Genomic DNA, 20,506 nt, shown 5'->3' with positions numbered 1-20,506 from the left:
GTTACAGACATACTGACCAAAGAGCTGTGTTTGTGCCAGGGGAAGTTACAGACATACTGACCAAAGAGCTGTGTTTGTGCCAGGGGAAGTTACAGACATACTCCCCAGGATGGAGGGAAGGGCAGTCACACTAGCACTTTTGCTCTATTTTGTTTGGATGACATGGCGCCAATAAAGTTCATTTCAGTTATGTCAACCATGTTTTAGGTTTATTTCAGTTGAGAACACTGTCTGCTTTGTCTGAAGCCTTTAAGCTTTTCTATGCCAATGCAATATAGTACAATAAATTCAAAAAACAATTTTTTAACCTGAAGCAATAAGCACAATGTATGGATTCCAACTAATCTTTAATGTCATACAATTATTCACATTTCCACTACTTCAATTTTGGAGTTTGCATAGGTTTAATATCACTTTTGAATCACGTGTCCTTCAGGGTGACTCTGAAACAGTGTGGCTGCTGACTCTATCTGGCACTGAGGCCCTTTTGGAATTGGATGTTGCCCTACTGGGCCAGCGTCATGCATGCTACAGCCACATATGGCATATTCATGGTGCTTGGCACCTGGCCTGTCTGGGTGTGTTTTTGCAGCCGGACCTCCTTGATGAGAGCAGAGGAACAAGGGAAGCAGATGGGATGGCCCGTGATGGCATGGCCCGTGATGGGATGGCCCGCGGGATTATTGGGAAGACTCAGGAAGGGCTCGGACAGCGGTTGTAGTCATCTCTGCTACTGCAGTCCTGCCTGGTGGTCATCCAGGCGCATGCTGGCCTGTAGTCATCTCTGCTACTGTAGTCCTGCCTGGTGGTCATCCAGGCGCATGCTGGCCTGTAGTCATCTCTGTTACTGCAGTCCTGACTGGTGGTCATCCAGGCACGGGCTGGCCTGTAGTCATCTCTGTTACTGTAGTCCTGCCTGGTGGTCATCCAGGTGCAGGCTGGCCTGTAGTCATCTCTGTTACTGTAGTCATGCCTGGTGGTCATCCAGGCGCATGCTGGCCTGTAGTCATCTCTGTTACTGTAGTCCTGCCTGGTGGTCATCCAGGCGCATGCTGGCCTGTACTAGTCATCTCTGTTACTGTAGTCCTGCCTGGTGGTCATCCAGGCGCATGCTGGCCTGTAGTCATCTCTGTTACTGTAGTCCTGCCTGGTGGTCATCCAGGTGCAGGCTGGCCTGTAGTCATCTCTGTTACTGTAGTCCTGACTGGTGGTCATCCAGGCACGGGCTGGCCTGTAGTCATCTCTGTTACTGTAGTCCTGCCTGGTGGTCATCCAGGCGCAGGCTGGCCTGCCAATTAAAGAGGAGCTTGTGGTCAACCCTCAAGGTCCCTCACAAGCCCACAGTCCTCTGTCTTTCTTCCTCCGTCTACTCCTTGCCTCTCTTTATTTCATCCATCCCACCGCCATGCCGTGCATTATCCTTTGTTCTTGTTTTCTTACTCAAGGGGACTCACCAGGCAGAAGTCTTGTTTCCCAGCCAGATAACACCCACATCCATAGTTTCAGGATCTGTTTAACCATGCTGTATATACAGTATGACAAGGAAGGGATCTTCTGGCTCTGACACACTTACTGCACTGCCTTAATTAAAAGTAGTAGTTAAATGCAGATGAGGGTGAATTGAACTGAAGATGTGCCCATTGCTTCCTCAGCATTATCACCCTCCAACATATGAGACCTATGCAGTTAAGAATAGTTTGTCCGGAAAGGCCTCAGAGTTCATCACCCTGGGGTTTAAGCAGTCATTGCAAAAGGTTAAAGGTCACCGAAGTGGCTTGCTGTAAGCCGATAACCTGTGAGAAAAAGAGAGCAGGAGAGAGAAAGAAAGAGAGAGGCAGAGATCAGCACAGTGCAGTACATGAAAACAGCTGACTGAGGAAGTAGAGTTGGGATCACAGGGATTAGTCAGCCTTGTTAGAGAGCTCCAGAATGGATTGAGCCCAATCACACACAGCCCGGTCACCGATCCCACCTCGCCATTCTCTGCCTGCCTTACGGCTCCAATATCCATCTCAAAACTCTCATAAATCACCTCCGCGACCGTGGCTATGTGCATCTTCCTGTCAAACTAAATGAGAGAGTGAGACTGCCCCATTTGTCTAGGCAACAGCTGCCTAACTCAAACTAAAAGGGCCGATGCGTTCCCTGTTCTATCACCTCTTTCCTCCTACTTTCCGCCTCCAGTTTGTGAGATGGGGGGGGGGGGGGGGTGTTCTACTTCTCAAGGTCTCCAGAGAAACTTCAAATGGCAGAGAAATTATCTGAGTTCCATCTGGAGGGGACAGATGTGACGAACACATCAAGCGCTCCCAAATTTGATTTCAAGGATGGGGGGCGGGGTTGGGGGGCGACATTTCCTCCTTGACCCTTCAGGAGTTGTTGCCAAGAACCCTGGTGTGGGTTTCTGTTTCAGGCATGCCAGGTATTGAAAAGTCCTGACGCTTCAACGTGGAAACAAAGCGGTGTGTTGATGTTAAATTTTGCAGACAATCAATGCAGCGCTAAATAAGGCTGTCCAAAGCGTTTCAGCTCCATTTCAGAGTCAATTATATTGACGTAGACTTGTCTGTCTCCCTATTAAAATTGAGATGAGCATTAGGAACACTTAAGGCTCTTAAAGTTCCAGCAATTGCATGGAGAGTAGTATTTCCTTTTTACTTAAGGCTCTCAAAGTTCCAGCAATTGCATGGAGAATAGTTTTTGTTTTTTTGTTTTTTTACTTAACTGTAAACCTCGAGGCAGAGCAAATGGTGTTCTGTTGGTGAGTTCATGAATCATATCCAAGTGCAAAACCTTTGTAGAAAATATTGAAAAATTGCTGTAACTAGGCTTGGGCCGATTTTCGATAATATCGAATCGTGGTATTCGGGAAATATTGCATTATTTCACAAATATCACAATTTTGAAAATGCAATTTCAGATGCTGTAGCCGGCTCAGTTTTAAAGCCAGGGTGAAGTTTCTGGTATCATATTAAACTAGAAGACCTAAGGCATTGATTGATTTGGTACCATACCGGGACTACATGTGTTTTCCAATATTTAAATTGTGGTATCGCCCAAGCCTAGTAAAAAATTTGTCCTCATAGGAGTGATCATTAATTTCAATCACCATCAAACTTCGACCATTTTTACAGAAAAAAACCAATATATATTTTTTGATATCACACAGAGGCTTTAATATATAATAACAATGATCTCAAGCTTCAGTCAGGGAAAGCAGGGCTAGCCTTAATTGCGCTATTCTCACAGCTCAGTTTGTAGCTGGAGGAAAAAGTGGTAATGACATGGTGGGCCGAGCACATGCCGGGCCAGAGAACTACTTATAGCCATCTGTAGGGCCAGCAGCAGCAGGCCCCTTCAGGACTCGCACTAGGCAGAGCCATGCACAACAGATGCTTATTTATTTTCTCCACCTTACCACACAGCAGCATCTCTTTGCCCTCTAATGTAGAGGCTCTGCTAGAGAAAGCAACATGTGATCAACAACAACAACCGGGCCAACAACCGGCCCACCAAACCCGCCTGATCATCTGCTATAATCAATTCCCTGTTATTCTTTTAGTCTTTGGCCATCACTGTAATAACCTAACCTGAGTGGCTGCCCCCAACCATACCGTACTCCAATCCATAAGTGACCATGCATCCAGCACACAGTATACTGTATAGTTGTAGTTTGATTCTACTCATCTACTTCTTATAGACCCTTTTCGCGGGGGCCTTTTTATGTCAAAAAGGCAGGTTGAACACAGGTGCAAGCAAAACACTAATGAGGGTTTCAAACTTCCACGATTGGAATTTGGAAACCCTCATTAGTGTTTTGCTTGCGCCTGTGTTTTACCCTGCCTTTCTGACACAAAATGGCTCCCGTGAAAAGGGTCTATTGCTGACTGGCAGCCACTGTGTGGAGGGAGCATGACTGATTTTCGAGGAAGAAAAGTTCCTTTATCAGGTTTACACCAGGCTGTCATTAGACAGCTTTTAGCTTGATTAACATATACTGTAATGTTGCCGTCATTCTGTTGCTATTTAGGTTGAGCTCAGTAGTTAATACAGAGTCTACCCTTCCATTTGTGTGCGTGCGTGCACCCACACACACACACAGACACACACACACACACACACACACACACACACACACACACACACACACACATACAGTACAAATGCACATATTCATTCCCCCAATAGTCCTTTGTGTGTGGCCAATTTTCAACTTGTATAGACTATGACAAATATGTCTCAGTGGAATTGCTTGGTGAAATGATGAATGAGAAAGTGTAATATTTTGGAAGTGTTTTCAGTGGGATGGATGCTTGTCAATAATGAGATTGAGTGTCCAACCTTTCTTTCATTAAGCAAAACGACAGGGAGAGAAATCAAAGGCCAGTGGAAACATGACAGAAAAAGTCCTTCTTGACTGCTAATGAGAAGCAGCTTTCCTACTGTGGAAACATCTATAGGAAGCCAGGTATACCTGGAAAAAAGTTTCATCAAAGTATACTCATTCAATCAAATACTACAGGTGGTATTTTTGGATACCTAAATTCTTGGATACACATCTATCAAACGTATTTTCATTTGTCTATACAGTTCATTTGTGTTTTGTGTAGAAATGGATTTGTAAATGCCAATAGATTAGAAATCATAATTTCAAAGAATAATGCCCCTATTAAAAAAGCCAAAGGCCCACATTACACTAGAAATTAAATTCTGCTATTACCCACTACACTACTTTAAAATGCAGTGTGGAATTGGATGTAGTGTTAACATTCTTTTTTTACTTCACTTGAGTGGGTACAGTATGTGGGAGCAGACTAGTTTTAAAAGTGAGAAGAGACAGAGATTCCTCCCTGGAGACCAGCTGAAGATGACTTTCACGTGATCTACTCCCAGTGTGCTTTGCTCTCCAGACGTTTGTTTCCCTCACAAGGCAAAGCAGCATATTAAACTGGAGCACCTACACTGTTTGTGGATGAGGGGGGAGGGCTCTGACATCATAGAGGAACCTCTCAGCCAATCAGGAAGCTCCCTGGCTTTCCTCCTCCATCAAAAGTTCCTGCCATCTTCACCTGGCACAGTTTTTCTTCTCCTGACACTAGAGATAGAGACACTGCAGAGCGAGTGATGCGTCATCATAAAGAAACCACACCCAAAACGGGGGAAAACAATCCTGGCGTTCTCCTACTGTATGTCACATGCATGGTCGCGTGGTGCACACAAAGATCATATATACTGAAGATGAACACTCCAACTTACTTCCTTGACAGCTAGATCCACATTTTTCTTCTCGCCAATTCTCAATGGCTTCCTTGTTTTGCTCAGGAGTACCAAAAAACTTTAATTAGTGATTTTTTTACAGCTTTTAGCCATGTTTAATTCAAGGAAAATGATGCTGGTATATGGCAGTGAATGGCGTGCTTTCCCCCGTGATGGTCATGGCCTGTTTCATGCAGTGTCTCTATGGTTAGAACTGGTGTTTTGGTTCTACTAGTGTCAATGACTGACAGATCTTACAATGTAGGGCTGCAACTAACGATTCTTCTAGAAATCGAAACTAGAAATTTTGCATGCTTTGCAAATTCAGTAAACCTTGTTCTAACTTTGTACGCTGGCGATTGAGCCGCAGGTTCAGGCTTGATTGGCTGGGCTGTGAGCAAGAGTTGTCCAATTTATAATCCTTCTTCTAATGGCTACTGAATGCCTTCGGCGAGGAATCCAATTTATAACCCAGCAGGGAACCAACCTCATTAGTTCACTGTTGACATTGTGACATCATGTGATTTATGACATCAGTGATGATGTGACATCATCAGGTGACATCAGTTTATTGACATTATGACATCAACAGTGATGTCATAAGTCCTCCCCTGCTGGTAGTATAAATAGGACCAGTAGATAGTTTGTTTTCAGCTTCTGAGCGACACAATGGCTTCCAGACCAGAGGATGATCATTCCTGTCATGTCTGCCATGACATCTTTAAAGATCCTGTCATCCTGCCATGTGGCCACAGCTTCTGTAAAGCCTGTCTGCAGAGCCGGTTGATGGACAAACGAATACACGAGTGTCCACTTTGTAAGGAAAGATCTTCACAGACTGAACCACTTCGTAACTTGGCATTGAAGAACCTGTGTGAGGCTTTCTTAGTGGCGAGAGATCAGAGAGCTTCAGCAGGATCTGAGCTTCTCTGCAGTCTGCATTCAGAGGAGGATCTCTCCTGTCCTGTCTGCCGTGACATCTTCAAAGATCCTGTCATCCCCTCATGTAGCCACAGCTTCTGTAGAGCCTGTCTGCAGAGCTGGTGGACACAGAGACTAATACATGAGTGTCCACTTTGTAAGGAGATATCTTCACAGAGTCAACCACTTTGTAACTTGGCATTGAAGAACCTGTGTGAGGCTTTCTTAGTGGAGAGAGCCCTAGCTTCAGCAGGATCTGAGCTTCTCTGCAGTCTGCACTCTGAGAAAGTCAAGCTCTTCTGTCTGGACCATCAGCAACTTGTGTGTCATCTCTGTCTGCATTCAGAAACACACAACAACCACAGATTCAGACCCATCAATGTAGCAGCAGAGGATCACAAGGAGGAACTCCAGAAATCACTGAAGCCCTTAAAGAAGAAACTGAAGCTCTTTAAGAAAGTTAAAAGAAACTGTCATCAAACTGCAGAACACATTAAGGTCCAGGCCCAATGCACAGAGAGGCAGATTAAAGAGAAATTTAAGAAGCTACACCAGTTTCTACAAAAAGAAGAGGAGGCCAGGATTTCTGCACTGAGGGAAGAAGAGGAGCAGAAGAGTCAGATGATGAAGGAGAAGACTAAGCGTCTGAACAGAGAGATAGCAGCTCTTTCAGACACAGTCAGAGCCATCGAGCAGGGCCTGAGAGCTGAAGACGTCTTGTTCCTGCAGAACTACAAGGCTACAGTGGAAAGAGTCCAGCACCCCGTCCTGGAGGATCCACAGCTGGTCTCAGGAGCTCTAATAGACGAGGCCAAACACTTGGGCAACCTGAGCTTCACAGTCTGGAACAAGATGAAGGAGATGGTCTCCTACACTCCTGTCATTCTAGACCCAAACACTGCTGATACAGACCTCAGCCTGTCTGAAGATCTGACCAGTGTGAGATGGGGACTGAGACAGAAGCTTCCTGAAAACCCAGAGAGGTTTGCACACTACTACGGTGTCCTGGGCTCTGAGGGCTTTAACTCAGGAACTCACAGCTGGGATGTTGAGGTTGGAGACAGTCTAAACTGGTCAGTGGGTGTCTTAGCAGAGTCTGTCCAGAGGAAGAGAAGCATACTGTCTGGATTATGGGGAATAAGGTTCTATAATGGTAAAAAATATAGAACATTCTCCCCATCAGATCCAGTCACTGTTTTCCGAGTGAAGAAGACGCTCCAGAAGGTCAGATTGAGTCTGGACTGGAACAGAGGAAAGCTGTCATTCTCTGATCCTGATACTAACACACACATACACACCTTCACACACACTTTCGCTGACAGGATGTTTCCTTACTTTAACGCTTGGTGTCCTCTGAGGATTTTACCAGTGAAGGTAAACAGTGGGACAGGAAAGTTAGCGGGTGTGTCCACCAACCAACATGAGCACTTGAAGCACTGGCGGTGAGTTGAAATAGTTTTTATGCCGTGGGCCACTAGGCGCCGAGGTGTCTATAAGATGGTCTGTTTCTCTGTCTGCACTTGGACTCCACTTCTGATTTTTTTTGTGATTTTATCTTTTCTATTTTTTGTCTTCTGATGTGACCGCTACGCTCCATAATTACACTACGTCATATTCCTTGTATGTAATCTGATTACCTACTGTCGCAATAAAAGTGATTCTGATACTGATTCTGTCTGTATGTCCCCACGAAAGAAAGAAAGAAAGTAATCAGTGATGCCATCAGTGACTGATGTCATCAGTGATGTCACTATGATTAGATTCACATCATCAGGGATCAGAGACCAAAACATTGATGATGTCGTAAGTCCTATGTCCATAACATCATTAGTGATGTCATAAATCGCGCACTCACTCACTGACTGGAGTGAGTGCGACTGGAGTGAGCCCTCGTCTCACAGCCAGCTTCCTGCCTGCCAGATGACCGATGAGGTCATGTCGTCATCAGTGATGTCATCAGTAACACACGTGTAGCCTGGCATATAGTGAATTTGCGCTTATTTTCTTGAAAATTATTATAAACGATTAATCCATTATAAAAATAGTTAGCAATCTTCTGTCGATCGATTAATCGACTAATCGTTGCAGCGGTATTACAATGTCTAAGTGACACATCACCAAAAAGCATCTCTGTCTGTTGGCCTGTTTTATCACAACAGAGATGACAAAACCTTTCCACAGCTAATTCACGGTGTCATGAGGATAAATTAAAATTAATGAATAGTGAGCCCAGGGCAACAGATGCTGCCTTTTTTAGGCTCCCTTGTTGTTGTTGTTTTATACCAGATTGAGGATCTCTACATCTGTCTCTAAGCCCTCGTTTGGTGGAGCCATCAATCAGCTTGGTAAAACCTGCTGTTCAAGTGTATGAAGACAGGCTGTGGTCCCGTGAACATGACATGCATAGATTGAAAGCAACACCTGCGCTCTGTCTCTCCCACTTCAATCTCTGCTCACGGCAAAAGAAGCATACCTGCATGCACCTGTGTGTGCGATTGTGTGTTGATTTACACACCATGCATGTACACATACATGTGCATTCACATGGACGCCGCATGCTAATGAGGGCGGGGACTCTCCGAGCGTGGAGCGGAGGTGAATGCATATTTGCTGCAGCCTCAGGCGCTTGTAAAGTATAGGAAATCAATAAGGTTGAGCTGTGGAAAGCACCTTGTGTGGGAGGTCATGCCCCTTCAGATTAGGCTGGATTCCTGCAGTGTTGTCCCTCTAGCTGGCAGGATTTGTCCACATGGACTGAGAGTGAGAGGGGGATTGGAAGGCTGGCTTGGGGGGCTGAGGGGTGTACCAGGGTTGGGAGGGCTGGTGTGCTTCTGGTGGACTTAACAAGTGGCTGGGGAGGTGTTCCGGCTCAGCGAGGGCCTTTCAGCTCAATACAGCTTCATTAAAATACAGACAAGATTATTGCACTGCAGATTAGGCAAGATCGGATCTAATCTAGTTTAATGAAAGGAGACGAAAATGCGGCAAAGTGGGATTAGGGCTGGGGCGGGTGGTGGTGGTAAGCAGGGGGGTCAAACGGAGCCCTATGCTTGGGAGACAGGGAGAGAAATAAAGGAGGCGCAGAGGAAACAGATGGAAGATATGCAGAATCAGCACAGTATCCGTGGCCTGTTTTAAGCTTAGTGTATCTCTGTAATAATAACGTTCTTACTAACATGGTTACTTATACAGTCCCAGTTGAATTTAGCATTACCAACCACTACCCAACACCTCTGGTTATCTTCCTTTTCATAAAAGACACAATGGAATATACCAGAAATTAAAGAGATTATTATTTTTATATATATATATATATATATATATATATATATATATATATATATATATATATATATAGCGCTATTTTTCAAAGAGGCTTTGTGCTGATTTGGCAGGTTGACAGGTTTCCTGCTGTGGCCAGGCAGTAGACAGACTGGGGGAGTGGTTTTGTTTTGACACCTCTGCCCATCAATTGCCTTTTTTCCCTCCCTCCTCCTTTCCTCTCACTCTGTCTCTCCAGTCTCCACACTCCACTATTCCTTCAGTCGCATCCGGCCAATCATTCTGTACTGCCGTTTGTAGCTACTTGTAACTTGTAAGGATTGTTAGATTGCTACAGTACTAGCTAGGGCTGGGTGTTACAATTTAGTCCCGCTTCTAAACAGCCTCATTCACCACCGTCGATAAGCCACAGTGCGAAGCATACTTCATATTGATCATGAAGAATATTTAACCTCTGGATGTTTTGGATCCTTTCAGTGTGCTGTTATTCACAGTGAAGGAATTTAACTGCTCACCCTCATGTCAGTCCAAAAAAACAAAAAAAAAAGCAAAAATATATAGCGAGGTTTTCCCGCACGGCTACGTGACAGCCGTCTTCAAAACAACACAGCGAGTTGGAGACTTTCTTTATAGTTAAAGTAACAGAAATAAAAAGATCATACACTTGCTCCAAACAGCATAATCCAAGCGTTCTGAAAGCAAACAATTACACCGTGGGTGCAAAAGTCCAATATTTACCTCATTATCTCCTAGATTTTCCGGACTTGTTCTGCACCTCACCAACAGCAGCAAGCACATACTGCCTTCAAATATTGTAATTACGGGTAGAGCCCGTTTGAACGACCCAATAAAGTGCTACATACAGTGGTAAATATATTTTGGTTTTGTTCAGTGACCTCCAATTACTTGAATTTCTTCACTTGTTCTTGTGTTTTGGTCTGTCAAGTAAGGCTTTGTGCCAAATGTGCCTTGGCTGTTTGGAAAGTGATTCTGAGACAAAAGTCAAAGTAACTGTACACAGCAATGTGTGTCTGGAGAAATCAAAGTGAACTCCACTAAAGCTGGATGTGCTGTTTTGCTCCTGTATGCAGGAGGAATCGATAAGGGCATTAATAATGAATCAGATCCATAAGAGGAATCAGATGGCACCAGAATCTATCAAATCCTAACGATGCCCTGCTGATTGCAACAAGGGAGACAGTGTCAGCTGTACAAGATATTTAAGTTAAGTTATCCTTTATCTCCATGGGGAAATTCATCCTCTGCATTTGACCCATCCTCTACTAGGAAACTTCCTAGAGCTAGGAGCAGTGGGCAGCTGCAGTGCAGCGCCCAGGGACCAACTCTTTTGCCATTGCCTTGGTCAGGGGCACTGACCGGAGTATTAACCCTAACATTCATGTCTTTTGGTGGTGGTGGGAAACTGGAGCACCCGGAGGAAACCCACACGAACATGGGGAGAACATGCAAACTCCACACAGAAGTTACCTGGGATGGACCGGGGTTCGAACCCGGGACCTTCTTGCTGTGAGGCAACAGTGCTAACCACTGAGCCACCATGCCACCACAGTCAAAATCCTGTTCATCCTTGTTCATCCTTATATATACACTATATATATATATATATATATATATATATATATTTATTTTTTTTAGGGCCAAAAACTACCACCTTACTACATAAAGAGTTAGAACTATTTATATTCTCATTGAAGAATGAGTAATAGAAATAGGCTTATAACACTAATCTTCAAAGGAGAAGCAAGGGAGTCGTTGGGTATTATTGTGTCACCTTTTTTGACCCATAATGTGATTGCGTTCCTGCATAGTAGATATCTAAAGCGTTAGGGAGGGTGGTCACGTTAATGCTTATATTTAGACTCATACTGTATTATGTGAGGTCGTCTTTCTTTTAAACGTGTCTCAGATTTGAATCTAGGATGCTGGATCCAATGCTGACATTCTTCATAGCTGGAAAAGCGTGGGCCCCCCGCAGTCTTGTTGTGTTGACATCAAGTGGATTGCACAGCGGAGACATTTCCAGCCCTTGAGTGCCAAACCATGCAGCATAAAGATATACCTTTCAATTAGTGACTCTGCCTCAGACATAGTGCCAATGGGACAGCTTTACACCCCGACGACCACGCTGATGAGCAATCAAGCACCACGCTGGAACGGAAACTAGTGGACCCTGTAACGTAACATGGAAAGCATCATCTCATTGCAACTTGGCCAGCAGCCTCTGACAGAGGTGTGGATATGCAGGCTTTTATTTTTAGGAGTGTTAAAAACAAGCTGGCACAAAAGAAGTTGGCGGGATCGTGTGTCTGTCTGATAGCTGCTGTGTGTGTGTGTGTGTGTGTGTGTGTGTGTGTGTGTGTGTGTGTGTGTGTGTGTGTGTGTGTGTGTGTGTGTGCGCGCGCGTGTGTGTGTGTGTGTGTGTGTGTGTGTAAGTGGAGCAGATAGTGAGAGAGGAAAGAGAAAGAGAGGTATATAGATATAGCCTGAGACCTGCTGCACTGCACTCGATCAGATGCTAAGTGCCTCTATTGATCAGTGAACTTCATCAAGATGGTTGTATTGAGTTGGGGAGGGAACAGTCACCTGGCTGATTACCTCTCACAGCCAAAACAGGGAGGAAGCTCATGTTTTTCTTACTTTATTTCCCCCAAGTTAAAGTAGTGCTGCTGGTTCCTGAACTATATGAAACGTCAAGGCTGGAGGGGTAAATGACTTCCATATGGAAGGAAAACGGTTGAAAAACCAAGGCCCGTGAGAGATAAGATGCTTTCTTACATGGCTGAAAGTCGGCCCTGTTATTAACGGGCTCTCGATTGGGCAAAGAAAGAAGATGAGAGATGATTGGATAACACATTTGCCCAGGCCCCTGATTAAAAGCTGTGTCCAACCAATCGTATCCACTCCTTTTCCAATACCCAAATATGGTTTTGTGGGGTCTAAATCAATATGAGAGACTCATACAGTATCATGATCCATGCGGCGATAGATACGCAGTCGGAAACCAATTGAATTCTCTCATTCCCAAGATTGGCCCAACAGTTTATTCACTGATTGAATCATTTGTTCCGGGTTGCACATTACACTCAGTGAGACAACCGATGAGTCTGATTTCGCTCTGTTTCAAGTGCTGCCATGCTATTCTGGAAGAGAGTGTGCTGCTAGTCCATTACTCTAATTGGAGGCACAGATACAGACTGTGCCCCTGATCCAGATGTCCAAACACACAAACCCCTCATGTCATTTAACCCCCATCCAGCCAGCAAACACCTCCTGGATTTCACACAAACACGGTGATGGCTGCTGCTGAGACCCTCATTATTGATAGATAAACAGAAACGGAGAGAAACGACTGACTGCGTGGCCATTAGAATACTGTAAGCCGCCTTGTGATAAGAATCAGAAAACCTGCTTTTACAACCTGCAGAGGCTCCGACATGCTGAGGTGAAGTGCAGCTCATCTGTTCACTTGAGCCGTGCCGTGTGAGTGCGGATCCTAATCATTGTAATGACTGTGATAGCTGGAGCCAGAGTGGACTCTCATTCTACCTTGTTACTTTGTTCTTACTGCCGGCTGCTGCATGCTGCTGACTCAGGCTGCATCTTCATTACCGCGTTTGCAACAACGCCGCAGTTAAAGCCTTCCCAGTCTACACATAGAGCAATAGCTCCTGCTAGACGCACGCTACATGACGCATCACATACTGTACACTGGGGTCAATGTGTAGTACTGGAGTCCACATGGAGAGGGCAGCAACTACGCCTACAGCCAAGGCAAAGAAGAAGAAGAAGAAGAAGACGTCAAGGCTGTGCCGCCAATGTAATGCTTTGAATCAAAAATAACAAAGTCAGAATTTACCACAGACCCCCGGGCTACATCACCCAAACACTGCCTGGTAAGCACCGGCCCTCCACCCACAGACCCCGGGCTACATCACCCAAACACTGCCTGGTAAGCACCGACCCTCCCCCCACAGACCCTGGGCTACATCACCCAAACACTGCCTGGTAAGCACCGGCCCTCCCCCCACAGACCCTGGGCTACATCACCCAAACACTGCCTGGTAAGCACCGGCCCTCCACCCACAGACCCCGGGCTACATCACCCAAACACTGCCTGGTAAGCACCGACCCTCCCCCCACAGACCCTGGGCTACATCACCCAAACACTGCCTGGTAAGCACCGGCCCTCCACCCACAGACCCCGGGCTACATCACCCAAACACTGCCTGGTAAGCACCGACCCTCCCCCCACAGACCCTGGGCTACATCACCCAAACACTGCCTGGTAAGCACCGGCCCTCCACCCACAGACCCCGGGCTACATCACCCAAACACTGCCTGGTAAGCACCGGCCCTCCACCCACAGACCCCGGGCTACATCACCCAAACACTGCCTGGTAAGCACCGACCCTCCCCCCACAGACCCTGGGCTACATCACCCAAACACTGCCTGCTAAGCACCGGCCCTCCACCCACAGACCCCGGGCTACATCACCCAAACACTGCCTGGTAAGCACCGACCCTCCCCCCACAGACCCTGGGCTACATCACCCAAACACTGCCTGGTAAGCACCGACCCTCCCCCCACAGACCCTGGGCTACATCACCCAAACACTGCCTGGTAAGCACCGGCCCTCCACCCACAGACCCCGGGCTACATCACCCAAACACTGCCTGGTAAGCACCGACCCTCCCCCCACAGACCCTGGGCTACATCACCCAAACACTGCCTGGTAAGCACCGGCCCTCCCCCCACAGACCCTGGGCTACATCACCCAAACACTGCCTGGTAAGCACCGGCCCTCCACCCACAGACCCCGGGCTACATCACCCAAACACTGCCTGGTAAGCACCGGCCCTCCACCCACAGACCCCGGGCTACATCACCCAAACACTGCCTGGTAAGCACCGACCCTCCCCCCACAGACCCTGGGCTACATCACCCAAACACTGCCTGGTAAGCACCGGCCCTCCACCCACAGACCCCGGGCTACATCACCCAAACACTGCCTGGTAAGCACCGACCCTCCCCCCACAGACCCTGGGCTACATCACCCAAACACTGCCTGGTAAGCACCGGCCCTCCACCCACAGACCCCGGGCTACATCACCCAAACACTGCCTGGTAAGCACCGGCCCTCCACCCACAGACCCCGGGCTACATCACCCAAACACTGCCTGGTAAGCACCGACCCTCCCCCCACAGACCCTGGGCTACATCACCCAAACACTGCCTGCTAAGCACCGGCCCTCCACCCACAGACCCCGGGCTACATCACCCAAACACTGCCTGGTAAACACCGACCCTCCACCCACAGACCCCGGGCTACATCACCCAAACACTGCCTGGTAAGCACCGGCCCTCCACCCACAGACCCCGGGCTACATCACCCAAACACTGCCTGGTAAACACCGACCCTCCACCCACAGACCCCGGGCTACATCACCCAAACACTGCCTGGTAAGCACCGGCCCTCCACCCACAGACCCCGGGCTACATCACCCAAACACTGCCTGGTAAGCACCGGCCCTCCACCCACAGACCCCGGGCTACATCAGCCTGGTAAGCACCGGCCCTCCACCCACAGACCCCGGGCTACATCAGCCTGGTAAGCACCGGCCCTCCACCCACAGACCCCGGGCTACATCACCCAAACACTGCCTGGTAAGCACCGGCCCTCCACCCACAGACCCCGAGCTACATCAGCCTGGTAAGCACCGGCCCTCCACCCACAGACCCTGGGCTACATCACCCAAACACTGCCTGGTAAACACCGACCCTCCACCCACAGACCCTGGGCTACATCACCCAAACACTGCCTGGTAAACACCGACCCTCCACCCACAGACCCCGGGCTACATCACCCAAACACTGCCTGCTAAGCACCGGCCCTCCACCCACAGACCCCGGGCTACATCACCCAAACACTGCCTGCTAAGCACCGGCCCTCCACCCACAGACCCCAGGCTACATCACCCAAACACTGCCTGCTAAGCACCGGCCCTCCACCCACAGACCCCGGGCTACATCACCCAAACACTGCCTGGTAAACACCGGCCCTCCACCCACAGAGATAGAGACAAACAAAGACACAGGGCACTCAGCACGAGAGCAGCTGTGGGGCTAAATGAGGGTCATTGATCATTGTAAAGTGATTAAAGGCGCTGAATCCATACTGTATGCTGACGTGACTGATCAGCTGATTAGCCCAATAACAGCAGGGCTCCTCCACTCAATCCCTGCTTCCATGGATTTCATTTTGGGGGGATAATTAAAAGTCTGCTAAGGAATGTCAAATTGTCGATACCCAAGTATCAAAAAACATGAAATAAGTCACAAGGAACAGCAGTTTCCCACCAGCACATATTATGGTATGATCTGTTTCGAAGTACAGCAAAACTCAAAAGTTAACACACATAGCCATTTTCATTCCTGCTTTTCTCAGTCATTTTGTATTGTTGCATTGTTCTGGACTATAATCATCTCAGCTATAAGGAAGTGGTTTTTTATGAGCTGTTTTAAGGTTTCTGTTGGTTTTTGAGGCCTCGGCCCAAAGGCCTTACAAGGGGGCGAAGGCTCAACCCTGCTATTTCATCTCCATATATAGTCAGGCAGCTCCACCGCAGAGCCAGGGCAGACTGGCTGTCTGGCGCTGGACTGGGTGTGGCCCACCCTGCTAGCATACAATGGGCAGAGACAAGGACAGAGGAGGGATGGATGGAGGCTCTTTCAAGCTGACTTGCACTTTCTCTCATGTAAACTCTCACCATTGTTTATTTGAAATGGTTTCAGAGCATGTCTTAACATAGAAATACATAAGCATTTCAACCCGTATCCACCCATGTTCCACTGCCAAGACATGCATATCTCATAACCTAGATATTGTCGTGTTAGAATCCTCTCTCTGGAAGATCACACAACATCGTTAGAGCGTTGCTTCAAACAGTTGCTTTTATTGTATGGGCTTGCAGGTCACCTCACAGTAGATGCCATTTGCGCTGTTTAGTGACTGCCTGGTCAAGCCTATTTAAAGGAAGGAATTGAAGTACAACAGCATATCAAAGAAAACGGAGCTCCCCTTGCTGAAAGTACATCAGGACTGACAGCCACATTTGCACGTCTCTGTTGAAGAGAGAGCGAGAGACAGAGAGGGGAGAGCACATCCCTGGAGACGGAAGGCTCCGTGGGGCAGATGAGACGTTTAACAAGCGTACTCACTGTATGTACATGCGTGCGTGCAGACACATGTGCACACACTCTCTCATCTCTCTCTGATGACTTGCTTAAGTCGAAGCGCGGCTGTATACTCATACAGGCACACACAACGCACACACACACACACACAGACACACAGACCAAGAGTTATACCAGCTGTTCATCCATGGGCGAACATCAGGAAAGAGAGAGAGAGAGAGAGAGAGAGAGAGAGAGAGACGGAGGGTGAAGATGAAGGCGACAAGGAAAAGAAGTGAGAGACATAAGGAAAAAGAGAATTAAAGTAGGCTTTCTCCCAGCATGCTTATCCTAGAAAGTGGTTGACGTGAAGGCTCTGCCAGTGAAGGATCTGCCAGTGAAGGCTCTGCCTTGCCACTCTCTTGCCACCTCTTTCCAAAAAAGCTTTAGAGTGTGCCGACTGGCAGCTTTTTTCTTTATTTTTTTTTGATGAGAGAAATAGGAATTATAGGCAAAGGTAGAAATAGGTAAAGACTGAGTGTGTGTGTGTGTGTGCGTACGTACGTGTGTGTGTGTGTGTGTGTGTGTGTGTGTGTGTGTGTGCGTACGTACGTGTGTGTGTGTGCATGTGAGTGTGTGTGTGTGTGTATGTGTGTGTGCGTGTCGGTTTATAGATGGGTAGTATTGGCTGAAATTGGCTCAGTTATTCTCCCTTCACACGCCTGACATGCAGGCGTGTGCGTGAGAGGCATTATGCATTCATAGGCTCCAGGGGAGCCAAATGAACTCTCGTCTCCTGGAATTTACCCACGACAGAAATCACTTATTCTCAATGTATTATTTTCCCTCCTACTTCCACGATAGCTTACCATTATTTATTTCATTATTTTCTACGCCTTTTTACTTCCCCCCACCCCCCTCCTCCCGTCATCTCCTCCGGGGGGCTGCAATTTCCTCTGCAACTCGGTCACACATTTGATTCCATATTCTATAGCCTCGTTTGACTCAAAATCCCCTTTTCCTTCACTGTCCCTTCTTCCCCTAAGTAGGTCGCCTATCTAAGCAGCTCTAACGCTCTCCGTTTAAACGCCGGCGAGCGGGATGCACTGTAACAGGAGGACCGGGGGTTTGTGGAGCGGTGGGACCGTGGTGAAGCTGAAGCAGTAGGAAGAGCGTGCGTCTGGGGACCGCGTTGGCCCACTTCAGCAGAGTCAACATCGGCCCTCACGTGGCGTCAAGTCCCAACTGGGTATAGGGGGTAGGATGGCTTAGCGCCCTGAGAGACCTACACCTCTGCCCCCTCGCTCCGGCCTGCTTTCAGGGGGGCCCAGAGCGGCCCGGCGCTCCTCATCCACAGCCCATTCCCTTTGGCAACAGCTGGGGCATTATTGTGGCTCTGTTATGCGTCTGATCGTCGCCCCTACGTGATCCCATAATCACAGTCACAAAGGCCTCCTCATGTTACTCGCCGTGTCCGTGACTCGGTTCTAAAGATTCCATATGCACAGTCGTCATCGTAGGCACGCATGCTGCTACAGCTTCCATTCCATCAGCCACATGCTCATACTAACCCACATCGTCCGTCCCCACCAAGGGGGAGGCGGTGTTTTGTGAACAATGAAGCCAATGCAATTCATTCTAATGGCCAGCAGGGGCGACTCCACTGGCTGCAAAAGGAAGTCTGATTGTATAGAATGTTCAATGGGAAAATCACCCTACTTCTCACTTGATTGGTGACCTCAGTAAACACTTTCCTAATGAGTTGATGGTCTCAACCGCTAGTTTCAAGTCTTCTTCAAATACAGCATTTTGTAAATGGTGGTCCCCATTTTTAGACGATAAAGTACTCTATGCCTTGGGGCCTGATTGGCAGATCGCCTGTCCAATCATCGCGGAGCTCGCTGATCACGGACCAATAGTAGGTGGCGCTGCGGCTCTGTGGGAAACCCCTAGTCTCACGCTAGCTGCTTCTGGCTCCAAATAAGCAAGATGGCGACAGTCAAAAAATGCCAAACTCCATCCTTCAAAGCAGGAGTTCACAAGCCAATGGGTGACGTCACTGTAGCTACATCCATATTTATTATGCGGTCTATGGACCCCACGTTCACACACATTCATTCGGCTCCCCTCAGCTCAGTAGCATCCTAACCCGCCGTCTCCAGAAGCACAGCTTCCCTCTCTCTGTCCTCGCCTCCCCTCCTCCTTCAGTCTCTCCTTCCTTTTCTTCTGGCCTCTTTCCATTCATCCCAGCCTCCTCCCTTGCTCCCTCGTTTCCCCACAGCCCCTCCTCCATTCCCATACCTTCTCCGCTGCCCCTTCCCTCCATCTCTCCAGTCACCTGATATCCTTGATGGGGGCTATTCCCTCGGGCTCCAGTTAAAGCGGCTGTCCCCGAGGCCCCGCTTGACACCACATGGTTCCCCAGGAGCAGGGGCCGCAGCACTGGGGCCCGTGGCCTCTCGTGCTCTCTGACACAGATGTTTCCTCTCGCTACGTTTGTGTTTTCTCTCCAAACAGAACTAATCCCCGCGAGCCGCTCCTCCTCTGGCAAGCTTCTCCTGCGCCGAATTGACTCAGGTGTTCCCGCAGCTTTTGCGTTGACTGTGCGGAATGCTGTGGAAATCCCACCTTAACAAGGCTGCCGTATTTCATGAGGAAACAGCAAACTTGGATCCCGGTCTGGATTGCTTGTTTAGGGGCTCAGGGTTAAACGTGGTTTGGACAGACATGCTTTTGAAATGTAAATCCTCATATTATATTACTGCAGCCTGCCACGGCAGTGTGTTCTGTACTGTTAAAGGCGGCCATCATGGAGTCCTCAGTAACTTGGGTGGAGACATAAATCAGCCTCCATTGACTTTCTGCTGACTGTCATTATCGGGCCATTAAACCCACAAATTACATTGCCAATGGACAGACAAAGTCTAGCGCTTTTCAATGCTAGCAGGATAAAAGATCATTCACAAGATTAAACGATGATCTTCAATGTTCAAAAAACTCCATGGGATTTCTTTGTCACGATTGATCTCTCTGGCTGTATTGTTTAGTTAGTCACAGCAGTTTGACACCAGTAAAATATGAAACTGTCAATAGCGATCACTGAAGCTGTTGTGCAAACACAAAAGCATGTCTGACAGATCAAATATGGCTACCCTGTACAGTGTATGATTAATTGAAATAACAGAAAGCAGCTATTAATTTCTGCTGACTGCTTATAAAACAGTTATCCATAAATAAGCATATTAATTTGTGCACAGTTGAATTTCAATATCCAGTGTTTATAACACTGAATACACACATATTGCTAATGTGTTTGTTTTGCTTCAGTTGGACTTGCAGTAATCATTAACATTTCAATGGCTCTTTTTTTTTTTTTTTTTTCTCAGGTCATGGGCTTTTCATAATTGATGTTCTTAAGCCAGGATGACGCATCTATTAATAGCCTCATGTAAATTACTCTTGTGTCTAGCGAGCCACATATATTTGTCACCTTGATGCTTTTCTAATGAAGATAGTTTAATTAAAACATTTTATCAGACAACATATTGTCTGTTCATGTGAGCTTCTTTTTTTTCTGTGCCATCTCTCTCCTTTAGCTTGGTAAACGTGCAAATTAAAAATAAAAGAAATAAATAACAGCGAGGCACAGAAAGAAATACAGAGAGAGAAATATTGTTTCATCATTTAAAGACTCAGAAAGGAATGAAATGAAATATCTGGGACAAATGAAAAAATCAATCAAAGCAGCTGTCATGGGGGCCTTTTGAGCATCTCTGCAGCCGTTTTAAGGCTTCGTTATCCACTTCAAAGACAAGGCTCTGATCCACTGAGAGAGGATTCAAACACACATTT

The 20,506-nt window shown here is 47.3% G+C and overlaps 2 protein-coding genes across 2 annotated transcripts in view; both read left to right on the top strand.

The window, feature by feature from the left end:
- Nucleotides 1-20,506, top strand: part of LOC310775234 (protein sidekick-2-like) — a gene marked incomplete at both ends in the record, with an annotated part of 447,718 nt that overhangs the window by 40,591 nt on the left and 386,621 nt on the right.
- On the top strand, nt 5,926-7,623 carry LOC310774880 (E3 ubiquitin-protein ligase TRIM39-like; the record flags this gene model as incomplete). Its single annotated transcript, XM_083634995.1, has 1 exon — nt 5,926-7,623. One exon carries the CDS (start codon nt 5,926-5,928, stop codon nt 7,621-7,623), a length of 1,698 nt encoding a protein of 565 aa, XP_083491121.1.

This window comes from Poromitra crassiceps (genome assembly GCF_964638095.1).
Source record: "Poromitra crassiceps genome assembly, chromosome: 4".
Taxonomy (NCBI): Eukaryota; Metazoa; Chordata; class Actinopteri; order Beryciformes; family Melamphaidae; genus Poromitra; species Poromitra crassiceps.
Note: the sequence above shows the minus strand (reverse complement) of the source record. Positions and strands in the feature narration are given on the sequence as shown.